Source organism: Carassius auratus, unplaced genomic scaffold (genome assembly GCF_003368295.1).
Source record: "Carassius auratus strain Wakin unplaced genomic scaffold, ASM336829v1 scaf_tig00215565, whole genome shotgun sequence".
Taxonomy (NCBI): domain Eukaryota; kingdom Metazoa; phylum Chordata; class Actinopteri; order Cypriniformes; family Cyprinidae; genus Carassius; species Carassius auratus.
Window position 1 is genome coordinate 1,849,666 of NW_020528142.1, and position 19,045 is coordinate 1,868,710.

The 19,045-nt window shown below is 36.2% G+C and overlaps 1 protein-coding gene across 1 annotated transcript in view; it reads left to right on the top strand.

The window, feature by feature from the left end:
* Window positions 1–19,045, top strand: part of nr3c2 (nuclear receptor subfamily 3, group C, member 2) — a 75,172-nt gene that overhangs the window by 51,521 nt on the left and 4,606 nt on the right. The window contains exons 4-8 of the mRNA XM_026260618.1: window positions 3,497–3,613; window positions 4,641–4,958; window positions 9,130–9,274; window positions 12,097–12,227; window positions 18,253–18,410. Coding sequence (XP_026116403.1) covers window positions 3,497–3,613; window positions 4,641–4,958; window positions 9,130–9,274; window positions 12,097–12,227; window positions 18,253–18,410 — 869 coding nt within the window. The remainder of the gene's footprint in view (window positions 1–3,496; window positions 3,614–4,640; window positions 4,959–9,129; window positions 9,275–12,096; window positions 12,228–18,252; window positions 18,411–19,045) is intronic.

Here is a 19,045-nt window from a genome sequence, read left to right on the forward strand (position 1 = left end):
TGTTAACGTAGCAATTAAAACCTTATGTTCTACTCATTTCTTTGCAAAAAAGATATTGTATGGCTTCAGAAGACGTCCAATGCAACACGGCTTGTTTGTAATACTTTTAGCTGTCATACGTCTATTATTTTTGCAATAAATACCTGACCAAGCGTCAATATGTGACGAGTTGGGGGTGAGAACATGCAGGTGTAAAATTTACTTAAGAATTTTGGTAAAAAATTGCTTGTAAATACCACAAATAACTGACCCTTCCCCAGGGGTTTCACTGACAAATCTGACCAATCATAATGCAAATATAACCCAAACTGCCATTTTGTCCGACAACAAAACAGACACAAGAGTAAATTTAAGTTGGTCCACTTGAACTTTAAAAATGTGAGTCACATGTGTGGAATAGATTTGAAGTACATGGTTAAAAAAAATTTAGATGGATGCTGATTCATATGCCATTGACCTGTGGTTTTCTATGTTGTTGTTTACGCTACATGTCGCAGCTAACAGCTAATGTAAAAAGGGCGTAATCCTCTTGGTCTAAATGTAGGTTAGATACGTGACACTGAATTGCCATGAAAACAGATCTGAAGACTTGGCGTAAGGAGAATCGTTTTAAAAGAGAAGCTCACATGTCCGAGTCGAAGCCAGAAACGACACGACAGTTGGAAAACAGATGAAAAAAGATGTGAATATTGTATTGCATGAGTCTCACAGGGAGTTTCCTTTTAAATGTCTGCTTCATTACTAAGCTGACAGGCTAGGTTTTCAGTGCATCCCTCTATGACGTAGTCGGGTAAAAGTAGACACAGGCTTGTACAGGAAGCCCCATGTTGGCTCTTCACGTGCACACAGTTAGGCTGAAATGATACAGTATGAGTATTACAAATTCAGCCATAGCATTAAACTCAGTGCACACTGAAGCATAAGATGGAGGTTTTGAGAACTAATGGCATGTGGTAAAATGTGTATGAGGATATGAATTTGTTGGTTTAGAGGATCTACAAAATTCAGAAATAAAACTGACAGAATGTCTTTCCATAAATATGGTAAAATATGAGAATGATTAATCCCAAAATGAGAAAAATAATTTACTCAACCTCATGTCCTTCCAAACCTTTATGACTTTCTTCTGCAGAACACACACACCCATCCAAAAAAAAAAACGTTGGGTGAACAGTACAAATATTGTACAATGCAACTCACTTTAATAAAGCACTCAGGGATTTCAGGAAAAGTCCATGTAGCTTTCTGAACATTTTCCAATTATTCTGAATGGATTGGTGAAAAATAACCCAATATTAATACTTTCCCTGCCAGAATTTTTGAAAAAAAGTTGCCAGCCAGATTCAAGCATTCTTTTCTTAATCAACACTTGAATCTAGGTAAGTTTGATAAAAAAAAAAATAAAAAAAACGTTTGGAGCAAAAAGCTGCTCAATGGTTGAATGATGCACACATCGTTTCATGTTACAATAGCTTCAATATTGAATGTCTTTCAGCAAAACGTATAAAGGGATCTTGTTGCAATGTACTGCCATTGTCTTAAATTTACGAAAACAGATATTTGTTCAATTATTTCCTTTTGTGTTCTGCTTAAAAAAATAAAATAAAGTACATGATGACAATTTTTTTTTTTTTTTGCAAACTACTGTATCCCTTTAATCTCTATCTGACTTTTGTCTCACTGAGGAAAAGGAACGGTAAGGGCATGTTTACACACAGCAACTTTGGTTCTAATAAAACAAACTGCGATTGCTTTGTAAGTGTGATTCATTTGACGTATGAAGCTCCCATCCGAATATTGGTGCGTACCAAACTCGGGATCAACCTTTAGTTTTCACACAATAAAAGCTGTCCAATCAGCTTGTGACCATATCCTCATGTCTTTTGTTTTGTATCTTTAGGTTAGGTGTTAAAAAATTTCCATGTTGACACCAAGCGAACCAAATGTGTAATTTTCTTTTTTGGTCCAGACTAGAACCAAGAAAACCGATTAACCAAAGGCATGCAAAAACATACCCACTGGAAACACAATAAAAGTCTAAACTAGACTTTGGGAAAACAATAGCTAAACAATGAAGTAACATACTACAATTGTGATAGACCATAATACGCACTTGCTCAGATGTTTTTAAGCCAATGCACATAAACACCACACAGATATAGATCCACAAACTAGAGTGCACTGAAACGTTAAGATATGTTTAGTTCCCGTTCCATCCTTATGTACACATACAGTCCCTCTGCTGCTTTAGTACATAAACACCTACACGCACACATATGTGTGCCCATACACGAGCACAGTATGGTACAGTCTATGTGTACGTGCTTCTGATGGGACAATGATTAACAGGATTTGTGGGGCAGCTGTGTACAGTGGTCAGAAGTGGCCTGAGAGTCAGCCGAACAGATTTCAGGTCTGATTTGCATCTGTGTTTGGATGGTGAGGCGGAGGAGGGCTTCGTTCTGTTTCCTGTGTCGCAGTTTACTGTTTTTTAGAGCAAGAAAAATGGGCTTATGTAAGGGGTCATGTGATTTAGCCAGAAATAGTGGCAAGGCTACAGCTGCTGTTGCTCTGTTTGCAGATCCTGGGCTTTTTTGGCAGCTTCTAGACAGACTCGCTGCGCATTTTCCCCTCCACCAAAAACACTCATTGTGCCTGTCTGCAGCCACACGGTCCATAAGCATTAAAGGAAAGCACCCTCATATAATGTAAGCAGGTCCAGTGGCATGCAGTTTAGCGGAGAAGTCCTTCCCATGATGCACGAGTGAAAGAGGGAGTGGAATATGGGTAAGAGAATGAAAGAGAGAGATGCACACGGCCGTGGTGCCTGGATGTGGCCCTGCGGCGCCGTGCTCTGGCCTGTGGAGCGCGTGGGTGTGTGGCAAATCAGTGGAGCGGAATGGTGCTCCGAAATGAGAGCGCGATCCACGAGCTGTGGCCTTGGCCAAGGAAGGCAGCGCATGAGGGATTCTCAGGCTGTTACGGTCACTGTCATTGCATCCCGCACCAAGACATCAACCAACCCATGACACACTCAGAAACACTATTTGGGATGGCTCATTTGTTCTCTGTGATATACAGTAGGGACGTAAATTGTCAGACAGCTGTCTCCTTTGCGTCATATACTCACAAAGGGAGGAATGTGCACAAGGACCAGAATGCATCACAATGTCCTTGTGAAGGTCACATTTTTGTTAATGCATGTAATAGAGTGATCTGTCTTTTTTGTATTACATTAATAGGGCAGTAAATCAAAAATGGTAATTTTTCACTGAATTAATTGCATTCTAATTCATTTTTTTAATTAACCAAAACACATCACAATGACTTAGAAAAGCCTCCACAGAAAACTATATATTGTCATTTTTAATATTAAATTATTGAAATTACTTGGTTAAATTGCAGAACCTAATTTCTGTTACAATTTCCTACAGAAAAAAAAAAAAAAAAAGATACATAAAGAATTTGATAGAGATCTTGAACACTCTTCTTGCAGGTCAACACAACTACCTTTGTGCTGGGAGGAATGACTGTATCATTGACAAGATTCGGAGGAAAAACTGTCCAGCATGCAGAGTACGGAAGTGTCTACAAGCTGGGATGAATCTTGGGGGTAACTGAATTTACTTACTATGGGACTAAAAACTGTTGTGAAATGATTATACTGGCACACCTGAGACCATTCATCTTAAAATATATAAGGAACATACACAGAATATAAAAAAAAACACAAAATGTTATTGTGAAAGTTATTGTAATATGAGGGATTGCCTTTTTAGTGAAGATTTACAGTGTTACAAAGAAATATTTTCTTTTCTTCTCTTTTATTTATCAAAGGTAAGTGACTTAAAAGAACATATTGAAATATGCTTCACATACTGTACATCTGTGTTTTCAATATAATTGCAACACAATTTGAGCAGTACTCAGTGAGCTGGAAAAATTGACCAAGGTAGATGGTTTTTAAAAAAAGGCAAAAAGTGAAATACAGATGAAGTCATTTGGTTGTTTGTGTAACAAATGCTACCCAAGGGTCACACTAATGGGGGACACCTTAATTATATACTGAAGATACATGTACATGGTTCTGTTGATGACGAAATATAGTAGATGTATTTAATTTCAAATGACAAATAAACATCCATCTGAAAGACTACAAAGTTTTCACAAAATTCTAAAATATAATAAAGTATAAAATATGAGCATTTATTGGAGCTAGCACATAGGCCACCTTCAGTCTCACTTACTGATGTGATATAAACCTGCTGGCACAGGAATCTTGCAATTAATATCAAATTGGAACACTCACACAGCCAATTAACAGCATCCTCCCGAACCACATAAGAGGTCACACCTATACAGCAGGGATTTAAACTGTGATCCCTGCTATAAGATCCATCTCTATTTGAATAATTACTTCTATCAGCTCCAGCTCATTTCAGATATGAAAAACTGTAGAAACACTGCTTGAAGACGACACTGGGGGTCTTTTCATTAATACCTTGTTCATTTCAAATGATTTATCTCTCATATAAATCACTGTAAGACCTTCAATGTTTAACATAAATTGTAATTATTCATAAAATGGATCAGGCTGCTCAAGCAAACAGCTTTAATAATATATGTTTGTTATTTCTCAGCACGGAAATCCAAGAAGTTGGGGAAGATGAAGAGCATTGGCGAGGATTCTTCCCTGCAGAACTCAAAAGACGGACCTCCGTTTCTGACTTCGGAGAAAGAGTTGAGCTCGGCCAATGCTCTTGTCCCCCACGTCCCCACGGTAGCACCGTTTCTGTCACCGTCAGTGTGTAGCGTCCTGGAGCTCATAGAGCCTGAAGTGGTGTTCGCGGGCTATGACAACACACAGCCCGACACAACTGACCACCTGCTCACCAGCCTCAACCACCTCGCTGGAAAACAGATGATCCGAGTGGTCAAGTGGGCCAAAGTACTTCCAGGTATACTTGCAAGGTTCCGTCTTATGCATATTCAAAACACAGGACATTTTTCTTCTGAACTTATTTGTAATTCAAGGTCATGTATTAGTTGAGCTTTTGATCTCTGAAATGTACTTAGAAACTATGCTGTCATATTGATACAATAATTCACCTGTCAGTTGCATTGGTATAGTAGGGTCTATATAATTATAATTAATTTGATATAATTGTGTGCGCGATCATAAGATCTGTATCTTCAGCTCACACCTAACTATTCATGCTTCTACAAGCATTGACACTTTATGCCAAAGGGATGGTTCATCTAAAAATTAACATTCTGTTATAAATTACTCACCCTTCAAAGTGGTTCAAAGACCTCCATTCATCTTCAGAACACAAATGAAAATATTTTTGATGAAATCCATGAGGTTTCTGCATAGCAATAGCAATGCAACTGACGCATTCAGGGTAAAATAGTCCATGTGTCATGGTACTCTTGTGAGTGCGATGTAGAGACTGACACGAAAGAGAAGAAATGATTGAATAAAGTTGTTATTTTTGTTTTCTTAGTGCACAAAAAGTATTCTCGTTGCGTCGTAATACTGATGATGAATCACTGATATCACATGGACAATTTTAAGGATGTTCTTACTATCTTTCTGGGCCTTAAACGTGTCAGTTGCGTTGCTGTCAATGCAGGGTCAGAAATCTCTCCGCTTTCATCACAATATCTGAATTTGTGTTATGAAGAACAAAGGTTTACAGGTTTGGAATGACACTAGGGCGAGTAATTAATGACAGATTTTTCATTTTTGGGTGGATTATCCCTTTAACATTCTATATCTCTATGTTCAACAAGGCTGAATTTCCTTGATCAAAAATAGTGAAAACAGCAATATTGTGAAATATTATTTAAAATTTAAAATATTATTAAAAATAATTTAAAATAACTTTTTTCTATTTTAAATAATTTAAAATGTAGTTTATTCCTGTGATTTAAAGCTGAATTTTCAGCATCATTACATCAGTCTTCAGTGTCACGTGATTCTTCAGAACTCATTCTAATATGGTGACGTTCAACTCAAAAATTCAAATTAGTCCATAAATTACTCCCTCAAGTCATCTTAGGTGTACAGTATATGACTTTCTTCTTTCAGACGAATCTAGTTATATTAAAAGTTGTCTTAGATCTTTCAAGCAGCAGGTGTTGCAGTCCATCCGTCCTAAAGAAGTTAAATAAAAAGCGCCCATCGATAAAAAAAAAAGTGTCTCACATGGCTCACATCACCCCCCGGAGTGAACAAAGGACTCCTGTAGTGGATCGATGCACTTTTGTAAGAAAAATAACCACAAAATATCCCCCCTCCAAAAAAATATATATATTCAAAATGTACTAATTAGTTTAATGTAGCTTGTGCCAACAGTTGTATTGTACATTGAAGCAGCTCCAGGAGGATGATGTATGAGGTCAGCAGTGTGAAAACCAACGTTTGTTAACAGGAGCAAAGGAAGCTAAGTTTCCTTCTATAACAAAGGAAAACCAGTCTCCCCTTGGCTTATATCGAAATCATCCGACATTCTTCTTTATAATTCGTTTTGTACTTCTAACTCGTGACGATTGTTTTGTTTTGATCTCTCCCCTGCGTTCGTCACTTCTGAGCAGCATATGCGCAAAACCGATCTCATTCGTCATCCTTCCGGATCTGCTTCAGTGTACAACAGCAAGCGCAAGCTAGATTAAAGTGATTATTACATTTGAAATATGGTTATTTTTCTTACAAAAATGCATCGGTTCCCTACAGAAGGCCTTCATTCACCTATTGGAGTCTTTTTATTCCACTTATTTTGGACTGATGCAATGCAACACCTGCTTAGTGCCATTAAACAGCTTGAAAGATCAAAGGCTACGTTCACACTGCAGGCTGAAATGACCCAATTCCGATTTATTTGCCCCTATGCGACCTGTATCCGATCTTTTCATGACAGTCTGAACGACACAGATCCGATCTTTTCAAATGTGTCCCAGGCCACTTGGGTATGTGGTCCTGAATCCGTTACGTATCCGATCTTTTGAAATGCGACCTCCGTCTGAACGGCCAAGCCACATGTATCCGACCTGTACGTCATTGATATGCTACAAACGTCATAATTCTGTGTTGAAGTAGGCGGGAACGAGAAGACCCACTCACATCAGTATCCCACTACTCCTGGCTGCGACTCCGCACCCACACGTTTCTCTTTACCGACGTTGCTAAAACTGCTCCACAAAACGCCATGGCCAAAATCCTTGCTCTCCTCCTTTTTAATTTTCTTCTTAAAACAGGAAGATTGTTATTGTGCTGGCTCCGTTGGGAAAATAACTTTAATATTGCAAAAAGAGCTCCACTGTTGACTACACTGTTGTTGACATCCATGTTTAACGTTAGCTACTTCCGCAAACAACGAGTGATGTCGTTCACCATTGAGTACTCTTCTGTGCATGCGGGTCACTTATGGGTCATTTCACGTTCACACAGGAGATAACAAAAGGTCGCATTTAATTGGAAATGTGAACGGCCTTGCGAAAAAATCGAATTGAGCATTAAGCCCTGTAGTGTGAATGTAGCCAAAGACACTTTTTAATGTAACTCCTACTGGATTCCTTTGAAAAAAGAGTCATATACACCTACAGAAGGATGACTTGAGGGTGAGCAATTTATGGGCTAATATTAATTTTTGGGTGAACTAACCCTTTAATATTTCAATGTTGAAAATAGTTGTGCTGCTTAAAAAAAAACATTCATGGAAATAACAATCATTTTTAGGATTCTCTGATGAACAGAACACTAGAAAGAACTACATTTATTTGAAGCCCACAAGCTTCCAAAGTAGGTCGGCTCATCATATAGAAGAATCAGAGGTTTACTTTGTCTGTAGTAACAGTAATTGAATTGAAACAGTAATCCCATACAATTTTTTGCAGTTAATTATAATTTTGGAAACATCTGTTTTTGTCATTCCAAATTAAGTTTTCAAGGTAACTTGCAACAAGATGGTCATTTGTTGTATTGCCATTATTTGATACCAGGGTATCTCCTTGCTATATCCGGATATAAAAATAGAAGGCTGAAAACACAACAGGGCAAGCTGGCTCACCGAGTTTCAAAGACTTTGCAAATGTCTTGCAGATGTTTAATTATTAGTTATTTTGTTCTTTTATGTCCACATTGTTCTGTGTTTGTGTGATTTTAAACCATTTTAGGAGTCAAAGACAGGAGTGTTTGATGGGGAAAAATAGGATGTATTTCCACACTTTAGGTTTTGTAGTTCTGTTAGTTTTTGCAAGGTACATTCACAATAATTTCACTAGTTTCACCAACATGTGGACCAGTTTCCAAAGGGATAATGTGGGGAAATTAGTATTTATAACAAAAGAGAACACAAGGGAGGCTCAGAGATTGCCTGGAAATGATAAAGCTATTGTACAAAAGAGATTTTCAGTTAACGGTGTGACACATTATAGTCAATACTGAATTTGCGTATTGCAGATAAGCCAAAAATAGCCTCTGCTTCACCGATAAGTTTATAGTGTGTCCTCATGTGGCTTATGTTATAGCTTGTGGGTGACTTTATAGGTCTCAATGTGAGTTTTGGCAAGAACCCAGTCTGCTGTATTGCTAACTCTCTCTGACAACAGGACAATGAATGGAAACCTTCTGTGATTCATGTAAACCTGATTGTGCAGACTGCACTGCAAGACTTTTTCATTTGTGAACAAATGTGTGCCACTCTAGGAATCAACCTCAAACTGTTAGGTTCACAATAGCCTTACACATTACATGAACTAAAGATGTAAATAAGATTACAATTGAACTTGCATCCAAACATGAATCTGCATCCATTTCTTGTTTTAATATTGCATGTCCTTTTTTTATTATTTACAAAACAAGCATACAACAATTCCATAATTAATTTCTCACCTTTATCATATATATTTTCAGTGGATTTTTTTTGAAGAATCATAATGCAGCTCTTCATAGAGACAACAAACATAGAATTTCTATTTTTAGATGGGTGAAAGCCCATGATAGCCAGATCCTATTTTATTTCTTAGAGCCTAAAATTCTTTCTTAATATAAGCTGTGCTTCAGGGCAAGTCATGCCTCTTTGCTCTGGGTTAACCTGCCCTTTATTTTGATTTTTTTTCTCCCAGGTTTCCGCAGTCTACCTATTGAGGACCAGATCACGCTGATCCAGTATTCCTGGATGTGTCTCTCCTCCTTCTCCCTCAGCTGGAGATCCTTCAAACACACCAACGCCCAAATGCTGTACTTCGCCCCTGACCTCGTCTTCAACGAGTAAGCTAACTCACACAACACTGTCCCTTCAGTTGCTCCGCTTGGAAATACACTTGTTCTATAAGCACTTCTTGATAAGGTTAATCAAGGCTGAGAGTTAGGTCAATGGGGCACATAATAAGCACAATTGACAAGACGTGTTGAGTGGAAAGAGTGTGATTGTGTGAATTTTAAAGCTATATGTCCATTTATTGAGTGTAGTGGGAGAAGCGTAAAAACAGAGCACAGTGACCCCTGCAGGAGAACTGGAGCACTTCACTGTATTTGCCAAATGACTTGGAAAGATCTTGAGAAAAAGGACAGAATTAACTAGCGTGTTTACATATTAAAATATTTTCATCACCTCATACATGACTTCCACACATCCTGATGGCAAACCACCACATAGGATTCTGGCACACATGTCCGAATGAGCTTTGTTTTTTTTTGATTGCCTAAACAATTAGCATTCCTTCTGCTCAGTCACAAAGACTTGAATTTTACCTCCTGATAAACCCTGAATCTGTTTAAATCATACTGCAACAACAATCCAAGTATTGTCTGCAGGAAATTTAAGGCACGTATGCAGGCAGCAGTGTGTTGTCATCCACAATATTTGTAAGATAAACACATTACATTACATTAACCCATTGTATATAAAATAGCACTTATATACTATTATACTGTCCAAAGATGAGCAGGTCAACATGTTTCCACCGAAAATAGTGTGTGCTTAGAATAGTGTGTACTATATCACCGTTGGCAAAATAAATTTGCTATGAAATGGACAAGATTTTATTTCACATTATACACGAGGTATAATACAATCCAAAACATATGAAATAATGGTTTGTACTGACATAGAAACACATCACAAAAACATTTATCCATTCAGATGACATATAGCGATAACCTACTTTCCCATTCAGTCTATGACATATTAATAATTCTACATATTCTGAGTGCAGTTCATTGTTATATTATTACATTTTAATGGTTGGCTTTAAGGACATTTTGCTCGCCAAATGTTCATGTGAAATCTAGGTCTTGAAGCAGAACCAGTTGAGAAACACTGCAGGACTATAGTGCAGCAGTGCCCTTAAAAGATATTGATTAAATACACTGTATGTCTGCCTTGAAGAGGAGCCAAACAAAAGTTTCCAGTTTTCCAGTCCGACACTTTTCGGTGTCCTCTAAAAGTATGTCAAAAGGAGTCAGAAATATATGTGTATGGATGGGTGAGCGTTGTGTATGTTCTTCCAACTTTTACACCTCTAATACAATTCATATAGAAACACCTCTCCATGGCAGCTTTCTCAATAAAATCTATTGTTTATGACAATGTAAATGGTATCTATATAAGAATAATTAGAACAGCTACAATAGGGACACCACTATAAGGTAGCTATTCTTACAGGTATCGAGACGAGGAATTGAAACCATGCGAAAACAGATTGAAGGTTGGGATATTAAATAAAGATCTGTCAGACTGGAAGAATGGGAGAGACAGAATCAGTTCTGGCAGACAAAAGGCAGACAAACCTGAGCACAGAATGACAGCAGGTCAGACAGCTTCGGAAGACAGACAGACATGCATGCATTCAGAAATCACACACACACACACACACACTCACTCTCTCTCTTTCTCTCTCTCTCAAACACACACACACACACACCTAGAGCCAAACAAAGTGGCAGATCTGTAAAGGTATCTAGTAAATTAATAAACAATCAAGAAAGTGTCAAGATGAAACCAAGAAGGATATTAAGACTAAGAGTAAGTAAGATTGGCAGCGATGATCTACTGAAGCCACAAAGGCAGAATTTATTACATTTACATGTACACATGTGGAAATTGTATACATTGTATAAAAGGTGTATATTTGATCAGTTTAAGCATTCCCTGGGATTCGAACTCATGACCTTGCTGTTGTTAGCGCCATGCTCTTTTGAAAAGCTTCTTGTTGCATGTTTGTTTTGTCTTTGAAAATTAGTTGGTAACAAAAAAATATATAAATGATTGTAATCGCAACAACAAAATATAGACGTATTTGTATCAAATACAATTTTAATGATATTATTAGTTTAATAATACTTTAAAATGTAATTTAATCCTGTGATGTCAAAGCTGTATTTTGAGCATCATTACTCCAGTCTTCAGTGTCACATGATTCTGCAGAAAACATTCTAATATGAATAACTGAAAACGGTTCTGCTGCTTCATTCATTTATTTATTTATTTTTCTGGATCAATAGAAAGTTCAAATGAACGATATTTGTTTGAAACAGAAATATTTTGTAAGAATTCTAATAATTTTGTTATTTAATGTGTCCTTATGTTATGTGTGTAATTTGGCTTTGCCATCACAGGATATTGCATTTTAAAATGTATTCAAACAGAAAACTTTTATTTTAAATTGTAATAATATTACTGTTTTTACTGTATTTTTGACCAAATAAATGCATCCTTAGTGAGCATGAGATTCCTTTCAAAGCAAGTAAAAAAAAAAAAGTGTTTCTTTTTGTGTTCATCGATAGTTAATTCACTTGTAATGTAATGTTACAGTTCCTAATAAAGTTATTGGACATTTGGCAAGTTTTATTTATTTTTCATTTATATGCCCAAGTCTATTTTCACTTGACTTTGGCAGTAGCTGAGGGTTAATTCTGGATTGTAGAGGTTCTCCAAACGCCTCTGCCAATGTGGTAATCTAATAAACCCCAAATGGTGCCTCAAGTACCTTTTAATTGTTTCAATATTCATTTAACTGTATTTCCACAGCAATTTTTGATTCAACAAAAATGAAGTTGTTTACTACAGATCCTCTCAATTTGTCCACCAGGGAACGCATGCAGCAGTCCACCATGTACGATCTGTGTGTGGGCATGCGGCAGGTGAGCCAGGAGTTTGTCCGTCTGCAGCTAACTTACGAGGAGTTCCTCGCCATGAAGGTCCTGTTGCTGCTCAGCACGGGTGAGATTGTTTGCACAGAAAACACCGTCTGCATGTGTTCCAAACAGACAAAGAATCAGCCAACAATATGGAAAATAAGTAAATGCACGAATGAATGTCTTCATTCACTCTATTTGCCTTTAGCACCCGAGCTGAGAATGTGGGTGTGTGAGGTCGGAGAAATTTCCATGACCTTTGATTGTATTTAAATATTGACACCTGTGGTTTGACCTATAGTGTCTTAGTGAGAAGGGATTTTAACTTCTTTTGAAAGGTTACATTCTCATAATAGAAACTTGAGAGTTATGTCCATAAACTGGTAAATCAGGTTTCTGTGCCTAGAGCCTTTTACAGCTGAAGTCAATGAGTTTTAAGTCGGCTGTGGGTCCCGATCTCTTTCTCTTTGTCATACCCTCTTTTTTCTGTTTGTGCTGCACTTTGCAGTTTGCACTAATTACGGCAAAAAGACTGAAGAAAAAAGAATAAAAGATCTTCAGAGATATTGTTTATTTAGTTTAAATAAACTATATAGTTTATTTATTTTCTGGTCTGAACCTTGTAATTCACTAAGAGAATAAAAAAATTTTGATTTAATTGAAGGGTTTAAATCCAATTTCTTCTCAAATTTGTGCACTTGGTCTACTGCTAAAACACGAAGAAGCGCATCTGAATCTGAAGGCTACATTTGGCAGGACTGAATGATGTCCATCATTTTATCTTAATGTCTTCTTTATGAAAACACATGTTGTTGAAATTCATTTAAAATAAGCTAAGTATTTGCTTTTTAGAAGACGATGCTTTGTTTGCAAAAATGGATCACTTTAATTACAAGACACCAGATTTCTTTCCTTACACAATTAAACCATATTTTAGCATTATAATTAATACAAGTGTCCCATACATATATGTATACTATAATTGACAACAATGCACATTATAAGTATAATTATTGGTATTTATTTACTCAGAAAAAGAAAGGAGTGTAATAGACTAAGGTTATAATCTAATCTAATCTAATCTAATATATTTCTTTCAGATGCTACTGTAGTTCAGTTTAGCTCCCATACACGGGAGCAGTACATGCACTCAGTTCAGACAGACAGGCACAGCCAACGCACCCCTGGGTTTACAGCATATGAGACTGAAGTTTGAGTTCTGAATTCTCATACAGGATAGGTTTTGGGATCCACAACCACTTGCTGATCCTCTGGAGCCTTTCCAGAGAGCCCTGCTGTACTTAATAAAATCCAGTCAGGAGATGGGCACAGCTCCAAGAACTGGTGTTTTTCTCTCTAAAAAGAGAGCTTCATGCAAGGAGAACGATCAGGGGAAGTGTAGGCCGAGGACTCAGGGATGGTACATTTTTTAAAAGCTGAAGGTTTAGATGGAGCGATTCTTTAAAAAAGAAGAAGAAGAAGAAGAAGGAAAAAAAAGTTTTTCTGATACAAAATCAACATGTAAACAAATCAAATGGCCGTCTTTCGCTGACTACATCCGTGATGTGGGCTTATGTGTGTCATTGCTGATATGAGATAAGCTGGGAAGAGCTGTTTTGTTAAATAAATAAACCGGTTTCTGTTTTTCACGGGTAAACCGACCCATTACACAGATAATAGTGGACTATAGCGCTTTGTTATGATCTACTTTATATGCAAATATTGTGTTCCTATGTTTCAATGCTGTTGTGTTGGTATGTTGTCTTATGGTACAGTTACTGTTTGATGTTTGTTTAATGCAGCTTGTTCAGAATCTAATTTTTGATTCGTTTTGATGTGTTATCAGCCTTTTCTGCTTTGCTGAAGCTATTGTGTCATGCCCTCTACTGTGGGGCTCCAGGGCCAGAGAGAGAGAGAGAGGGAGGGAGGGAGGGAGGGAGAGAGAGAGAGAGAGAGGGAGGGAGAGAGAGAGAGAGAGAGGCTGTTTTTCCTCTTTGACCTTGGCTAAGGTTTCAGAAGCCCTGCAGGCTCTCACGTGACCTTATTTGCGATGGTAGTGTTGACCTGCTAAAGAGTGAGTCACTTAACCAAATCCCCTCTCGTTTTTTGACTTAAAAAAAATAAAAATAAACTTTGGTAGACTCAGACAGTCTGAAAAGAAATGTTCCCAGAGAAACTGCTATGATGCAAAATATATATGTCTGTACATATACCAGTATGTCAATATTAGTTTTAAATAATTTATGGTGGAGAGATATCTTTCGTTCACAGATTCTTTTCATTTATAAGTATTTTGACACCTACTTTTTTTTTATGTAATGTCTTTGGATTATATAATAACAAAATATAAAATTAAGTGGGATTCATTTTAAAGTACGGAAGTTCTAAGCGGCCATGCATTATACATTTTTTCCTTTTTGTTTTCTAGTTATAACAAATTAATTTTCTCATTATCTCGACATAACGAAAGTCGTTTTCTCGTTATAACGACTTATTTTTCTCGTTATCTCAACATAACGAAGTTCGTTTTCTCGTTATAACGACATGACAGTTTTACTGTTGCTATAGTAACGAACAACTTTGACAGGCATCTGATGGACCATGCAGGCGCTCTTACTGTAGCCTATATTTCAGCAAATTTTTCTTCGCCAAGGTAATAATAGCGTCTACAATACTGTACATAAATAAAGGCTGATCAATCACTGTTGATTTTTCCAGAGACAGTACAACGAACGTTTTGTTTTTTGTAATTAACATGTTTAAATGGCAACACTATTAGAGCTGCTTGGATTAAACTCACTTTTACTCACTTAAACTCAATTTTTCCTTTATTTGAAATAAAATTATATATAATTTGTAATTTGTAGTAGTCATTATATGATATGGCAGATATCAGGTGTGTTACAAGCTTCTGTTTGAAAAGAGCGTTCATGTGTATGTGTGTGTGTAGAAAAAAAACCATTACAACATTACAGAACAAAACTGAATTAAATTAGTCTATGGATTTTACATATACATCACATTTCTCATCAATATGGTTAACAATAAAGATTAGTAATAAGGAAAAGAAGCACATCAGCCTACATCGTTAAATCCTGTCCTACTGTAGATAAACAGAATACAGTGATGTCAACCTTGGTTTTGATAAGCAGTTATTTTATGACACAGAACGTGTTGGTGAAACTCATGCATCAAGCAGGAACTTAATACACAAAATATTCATATTGATTCAAGCATTTAACATTTATGAATTAATTAAATGTCAGTAATGAACAAGACTGCACAAATTATAGCGATCATGAGGAAGGTCCGCGTACAGTAAAGTGGATGGTATACAACACCCCATCAGTTATATTCAGGTATATAGTGCCACCTGCTGGCACAGTTTTGTAACTTTTTAGAGAAAACTAAGTCGAGAAAACGAACTGGCAGATTGACAGAGAAAACGAACTTCGTTATGTCGAGAAAACGAGAAAATTAAGTCGTTATAACGAGAAAACGAACTTCGTTATGTCGAGATAACGAGAAAATTAAGTCGTTATAACGAGAAAACGAACTTCGTTATGTCGAGATAACGAGAAAATTAAGTCGTTATAACAAGAAAACAAACTTCGTTATGTCGAGATAACGAGAAAATTAAGTTGTTATAACGAGAAAACAAACTTTGTTATGTCAAGATAACGAGAAAATTAAGCCGTTATAACGAGAAAACAAACTTCGTTATGTCGAGATAACGAGAAAATTAAGTCGTTATAACGAGAAAACGAACTTCGTTATGTCGAGATAACGAGAAAATTAAGTCGTTATAACAAGAAAACAAACTTCGTTATGTCGAGATAACGAGAAAATTAAGTTGTTATAACGAGAAAACAAACTTTGTTATGTCAAGATAACGAGAAAATTAAGCCGTTATAACGAGAAAACGAACTTCGTTATGTCGAGATAACGAGAAAATTAAGTCGTTATAACAAGAAAACGAACTTTGTTATGTCGAGATAATGAGAAAACGACCTTCGTTATGTCAAGATAACGAGAAAATTAAGTCGTTATAACGAGAAAACAAGAAGAAAAAAAATTATAATGCATGGCCGCTTAGAACTTCCGTATTAATGTGATAGGACAGGCAAAACTTTTTTAGCTTTTAAATGACAAAATAACAATTTTAAGTGGGCAATATTAAAGTAATATTCTAGGTTTAGTAGAAGTTAAGCTCAGCCAACAGCCCTTTGGCATGTAAATGCTGATTGCAATAATCATTTATTTTGAATTTGAAAAAACTCTGGCCAAACCATAAACATTAAAACAGTCAATAGTCCTGTAGTAGTAGTTTCAATACTGTAGCATTAAGATTTAGTTAACATAATTTAAGCATGGAAAAAAAAGTGTTGTCAAGCGATTAATCACGATTCATGTAATCCAAAAACTGTTTACTGTATATAAATATATACATGTAAGTGTGTTCATCTATATACATAATAAATACATACAGTACACACACATTATATTATGTAAACAAAAAACTTTTATTTTGGATGCGATTAATCGGGATTAATCGTTTGACTGCACTAGAATAATTTCTTTTAACTAATCTTTCTATGTAAAGATATATCCAATTTTACAGCTGTGTTGTCATCAAAGTGGAAGTCCCAAAACAACTCTAAAAATAACAAAAACAACTTAACAGCTCAAATAATATGCAGAAAAATAAAAAATGCTCCCTTTAATTATATTTTAAGTGTATGACTACGACCCTGATTTTTGCTCTGAGGGAAACAATTTGAGAACAACTTAAAAACTCAAATAATACAAAATAATAAAAATGAATAAAACATATTTTAACAGGCTAATTTATGTAAAACCTTTTATAAAATTAGAGGCTTCACATTTTTTATTTTAAATAATATATTTACCGTTTATTGACATTTTTAATCAGCATACAGCATAACCTTTTCTTTCTTTCTTTTTCTTTCTTTCTATCTTTCTTTCTTTCTTTCTTTCTTTCTTTCTTTCTTTCTTTCCTTCAAAGATTTTTAAATCAACATAATGCCACAGTTGCTGTTGATTGATCTTAATTTGACTAAAAAGCTCTTTAACCTACTCTTCCTGTCAGATATGTTAACACAATGACAGATTCTACAGGCAAAAGAATCTATTTCTTATGACAAGACACGATTAGCGTGGCATAATCGCCCCACTTTTTATTCACTGGGCTCTAAATGGCAGCCTGTGGCTAATGAGGCTGGATGTGGGTCAGTGGGAGAGGAGAAAACAGGGGGAAGTGACCGTGGGTTTAACACACACCTACCAATGAACAGAGGTGAAGAACTGCTTTTCATTCAACACGCAGAGTAAAGAGCTTTAAACATCCTGAAGGCCTTGTTGTTGTAATTTGGTAATGTTAACTAAATAAGTAGCTAGTTTCGTGCTAAGAATAGGGGTTTGTTGAAACCTGTTTGTGTCTGAAGGCTACACTTAGCACTTTTAAATGATGTTGGTTCTTGAATTTTAATATATATATATATAAGTTTTCATAACCATCACTACAGTCTTAATGTGTGCCACTGTGCAAATGCTGCTTTGTTTTGCAAAAAAACTAACCTCAAAATCACAGTTGAGACAAAAAGAAATGAAACAAATTCAATTAGCCAGTCAGTGGAATGCAACAAAATGACTAATTTGATCTGAATAGATGTTGTTTGTATGCTGTTGAGCAGTGGACAGAGCAAGCGTGAGAATGAGCTGTTTCTTATTCAGCTGTCCAGAAGCTGAATGTCATTTCACAAGCTTGGCTGTAGGCCATGAGTGCACTTGTCCTACAGGATAGGAGAGAATTACTCCCTTCAGCCTGAATGGGCTTTTATCTCCCATCTGCCAAAAGTAAAAGTAGTTTTCAGGACTTTGAGTTAATCCTGAATAACTTCACACAAAAGAACATAAATCACCTGAGAAGGTAGACTGCAAGGCAGACAGATTAGATGGAAGGATGAATAAACAGACAGACAGACATGGATGGATAGATAGATGCAAATGAAAGAAAATAGTGTTGTTTTACTCACTATAGAGCGAGTAGCTTTCGTATTGCAACAAAGTGACATTGTTTTTGTTGACAGTGCCCAAAGATGGTCTGAAGAATCAAGGGGCCTTTGAGGAGATGCGGGTGAATTACATCAAGGAGCTCCGTCGCTCAGTTGGGAAAGCCACTAACAATTCCGGCCAGACGTGGCAGCGCTTTTTCCAGCTCACCAAGCTTTTGGACGCAATGCATGAAGTAAGTCGAAACATTCCCCTGTTATTGACCTCGGTTGATAGATCAAAGACAGATACAGTTCTGCTCTAATTATCCAGAGTGTTCTCATTCAGTTCATGAGTCTCTTGGGTCACACTTTATTTAAAATGTCCAATTCTTGCCATTAACAAACCATTAGCTATGACTTTTACCTCAATAAACTCCTCTTTGCTGCTTATTAATAGTTACTAAGTAATTGTTAAGTTTAGATACTGGATAGGATTAGAGATGTAGAATATGGTCATGCAGTATACAGTATGTGCTTTATAAGTTCTAATAAACAGCCAATATGATAATAATAGGCATGCTAATAAGCCATAATAGTAGTACGAATATTAAAGTGTTACCGAAATATCTAATTTTGATAATATCTGTCAATTATTGTAAGCTTAATTTTAAGTAATGTTCAAGAAAATTGGTTTTAATCTTCCTGATTTAAAACAGTGATTTCAGTGATTTTTTGAAGCAGATGACCTCTAAATTTAAAGGTGGCTGGATTTTATTTTGTAATTTTTTTGTGTTTATAAAAATGTTTTTACAGTGTGCAAAAAAATTTGAATTCTAAGGGGAAATGCCTTTTTATTGTCATTGCACTAAAGCCATAAGACATTATTTAA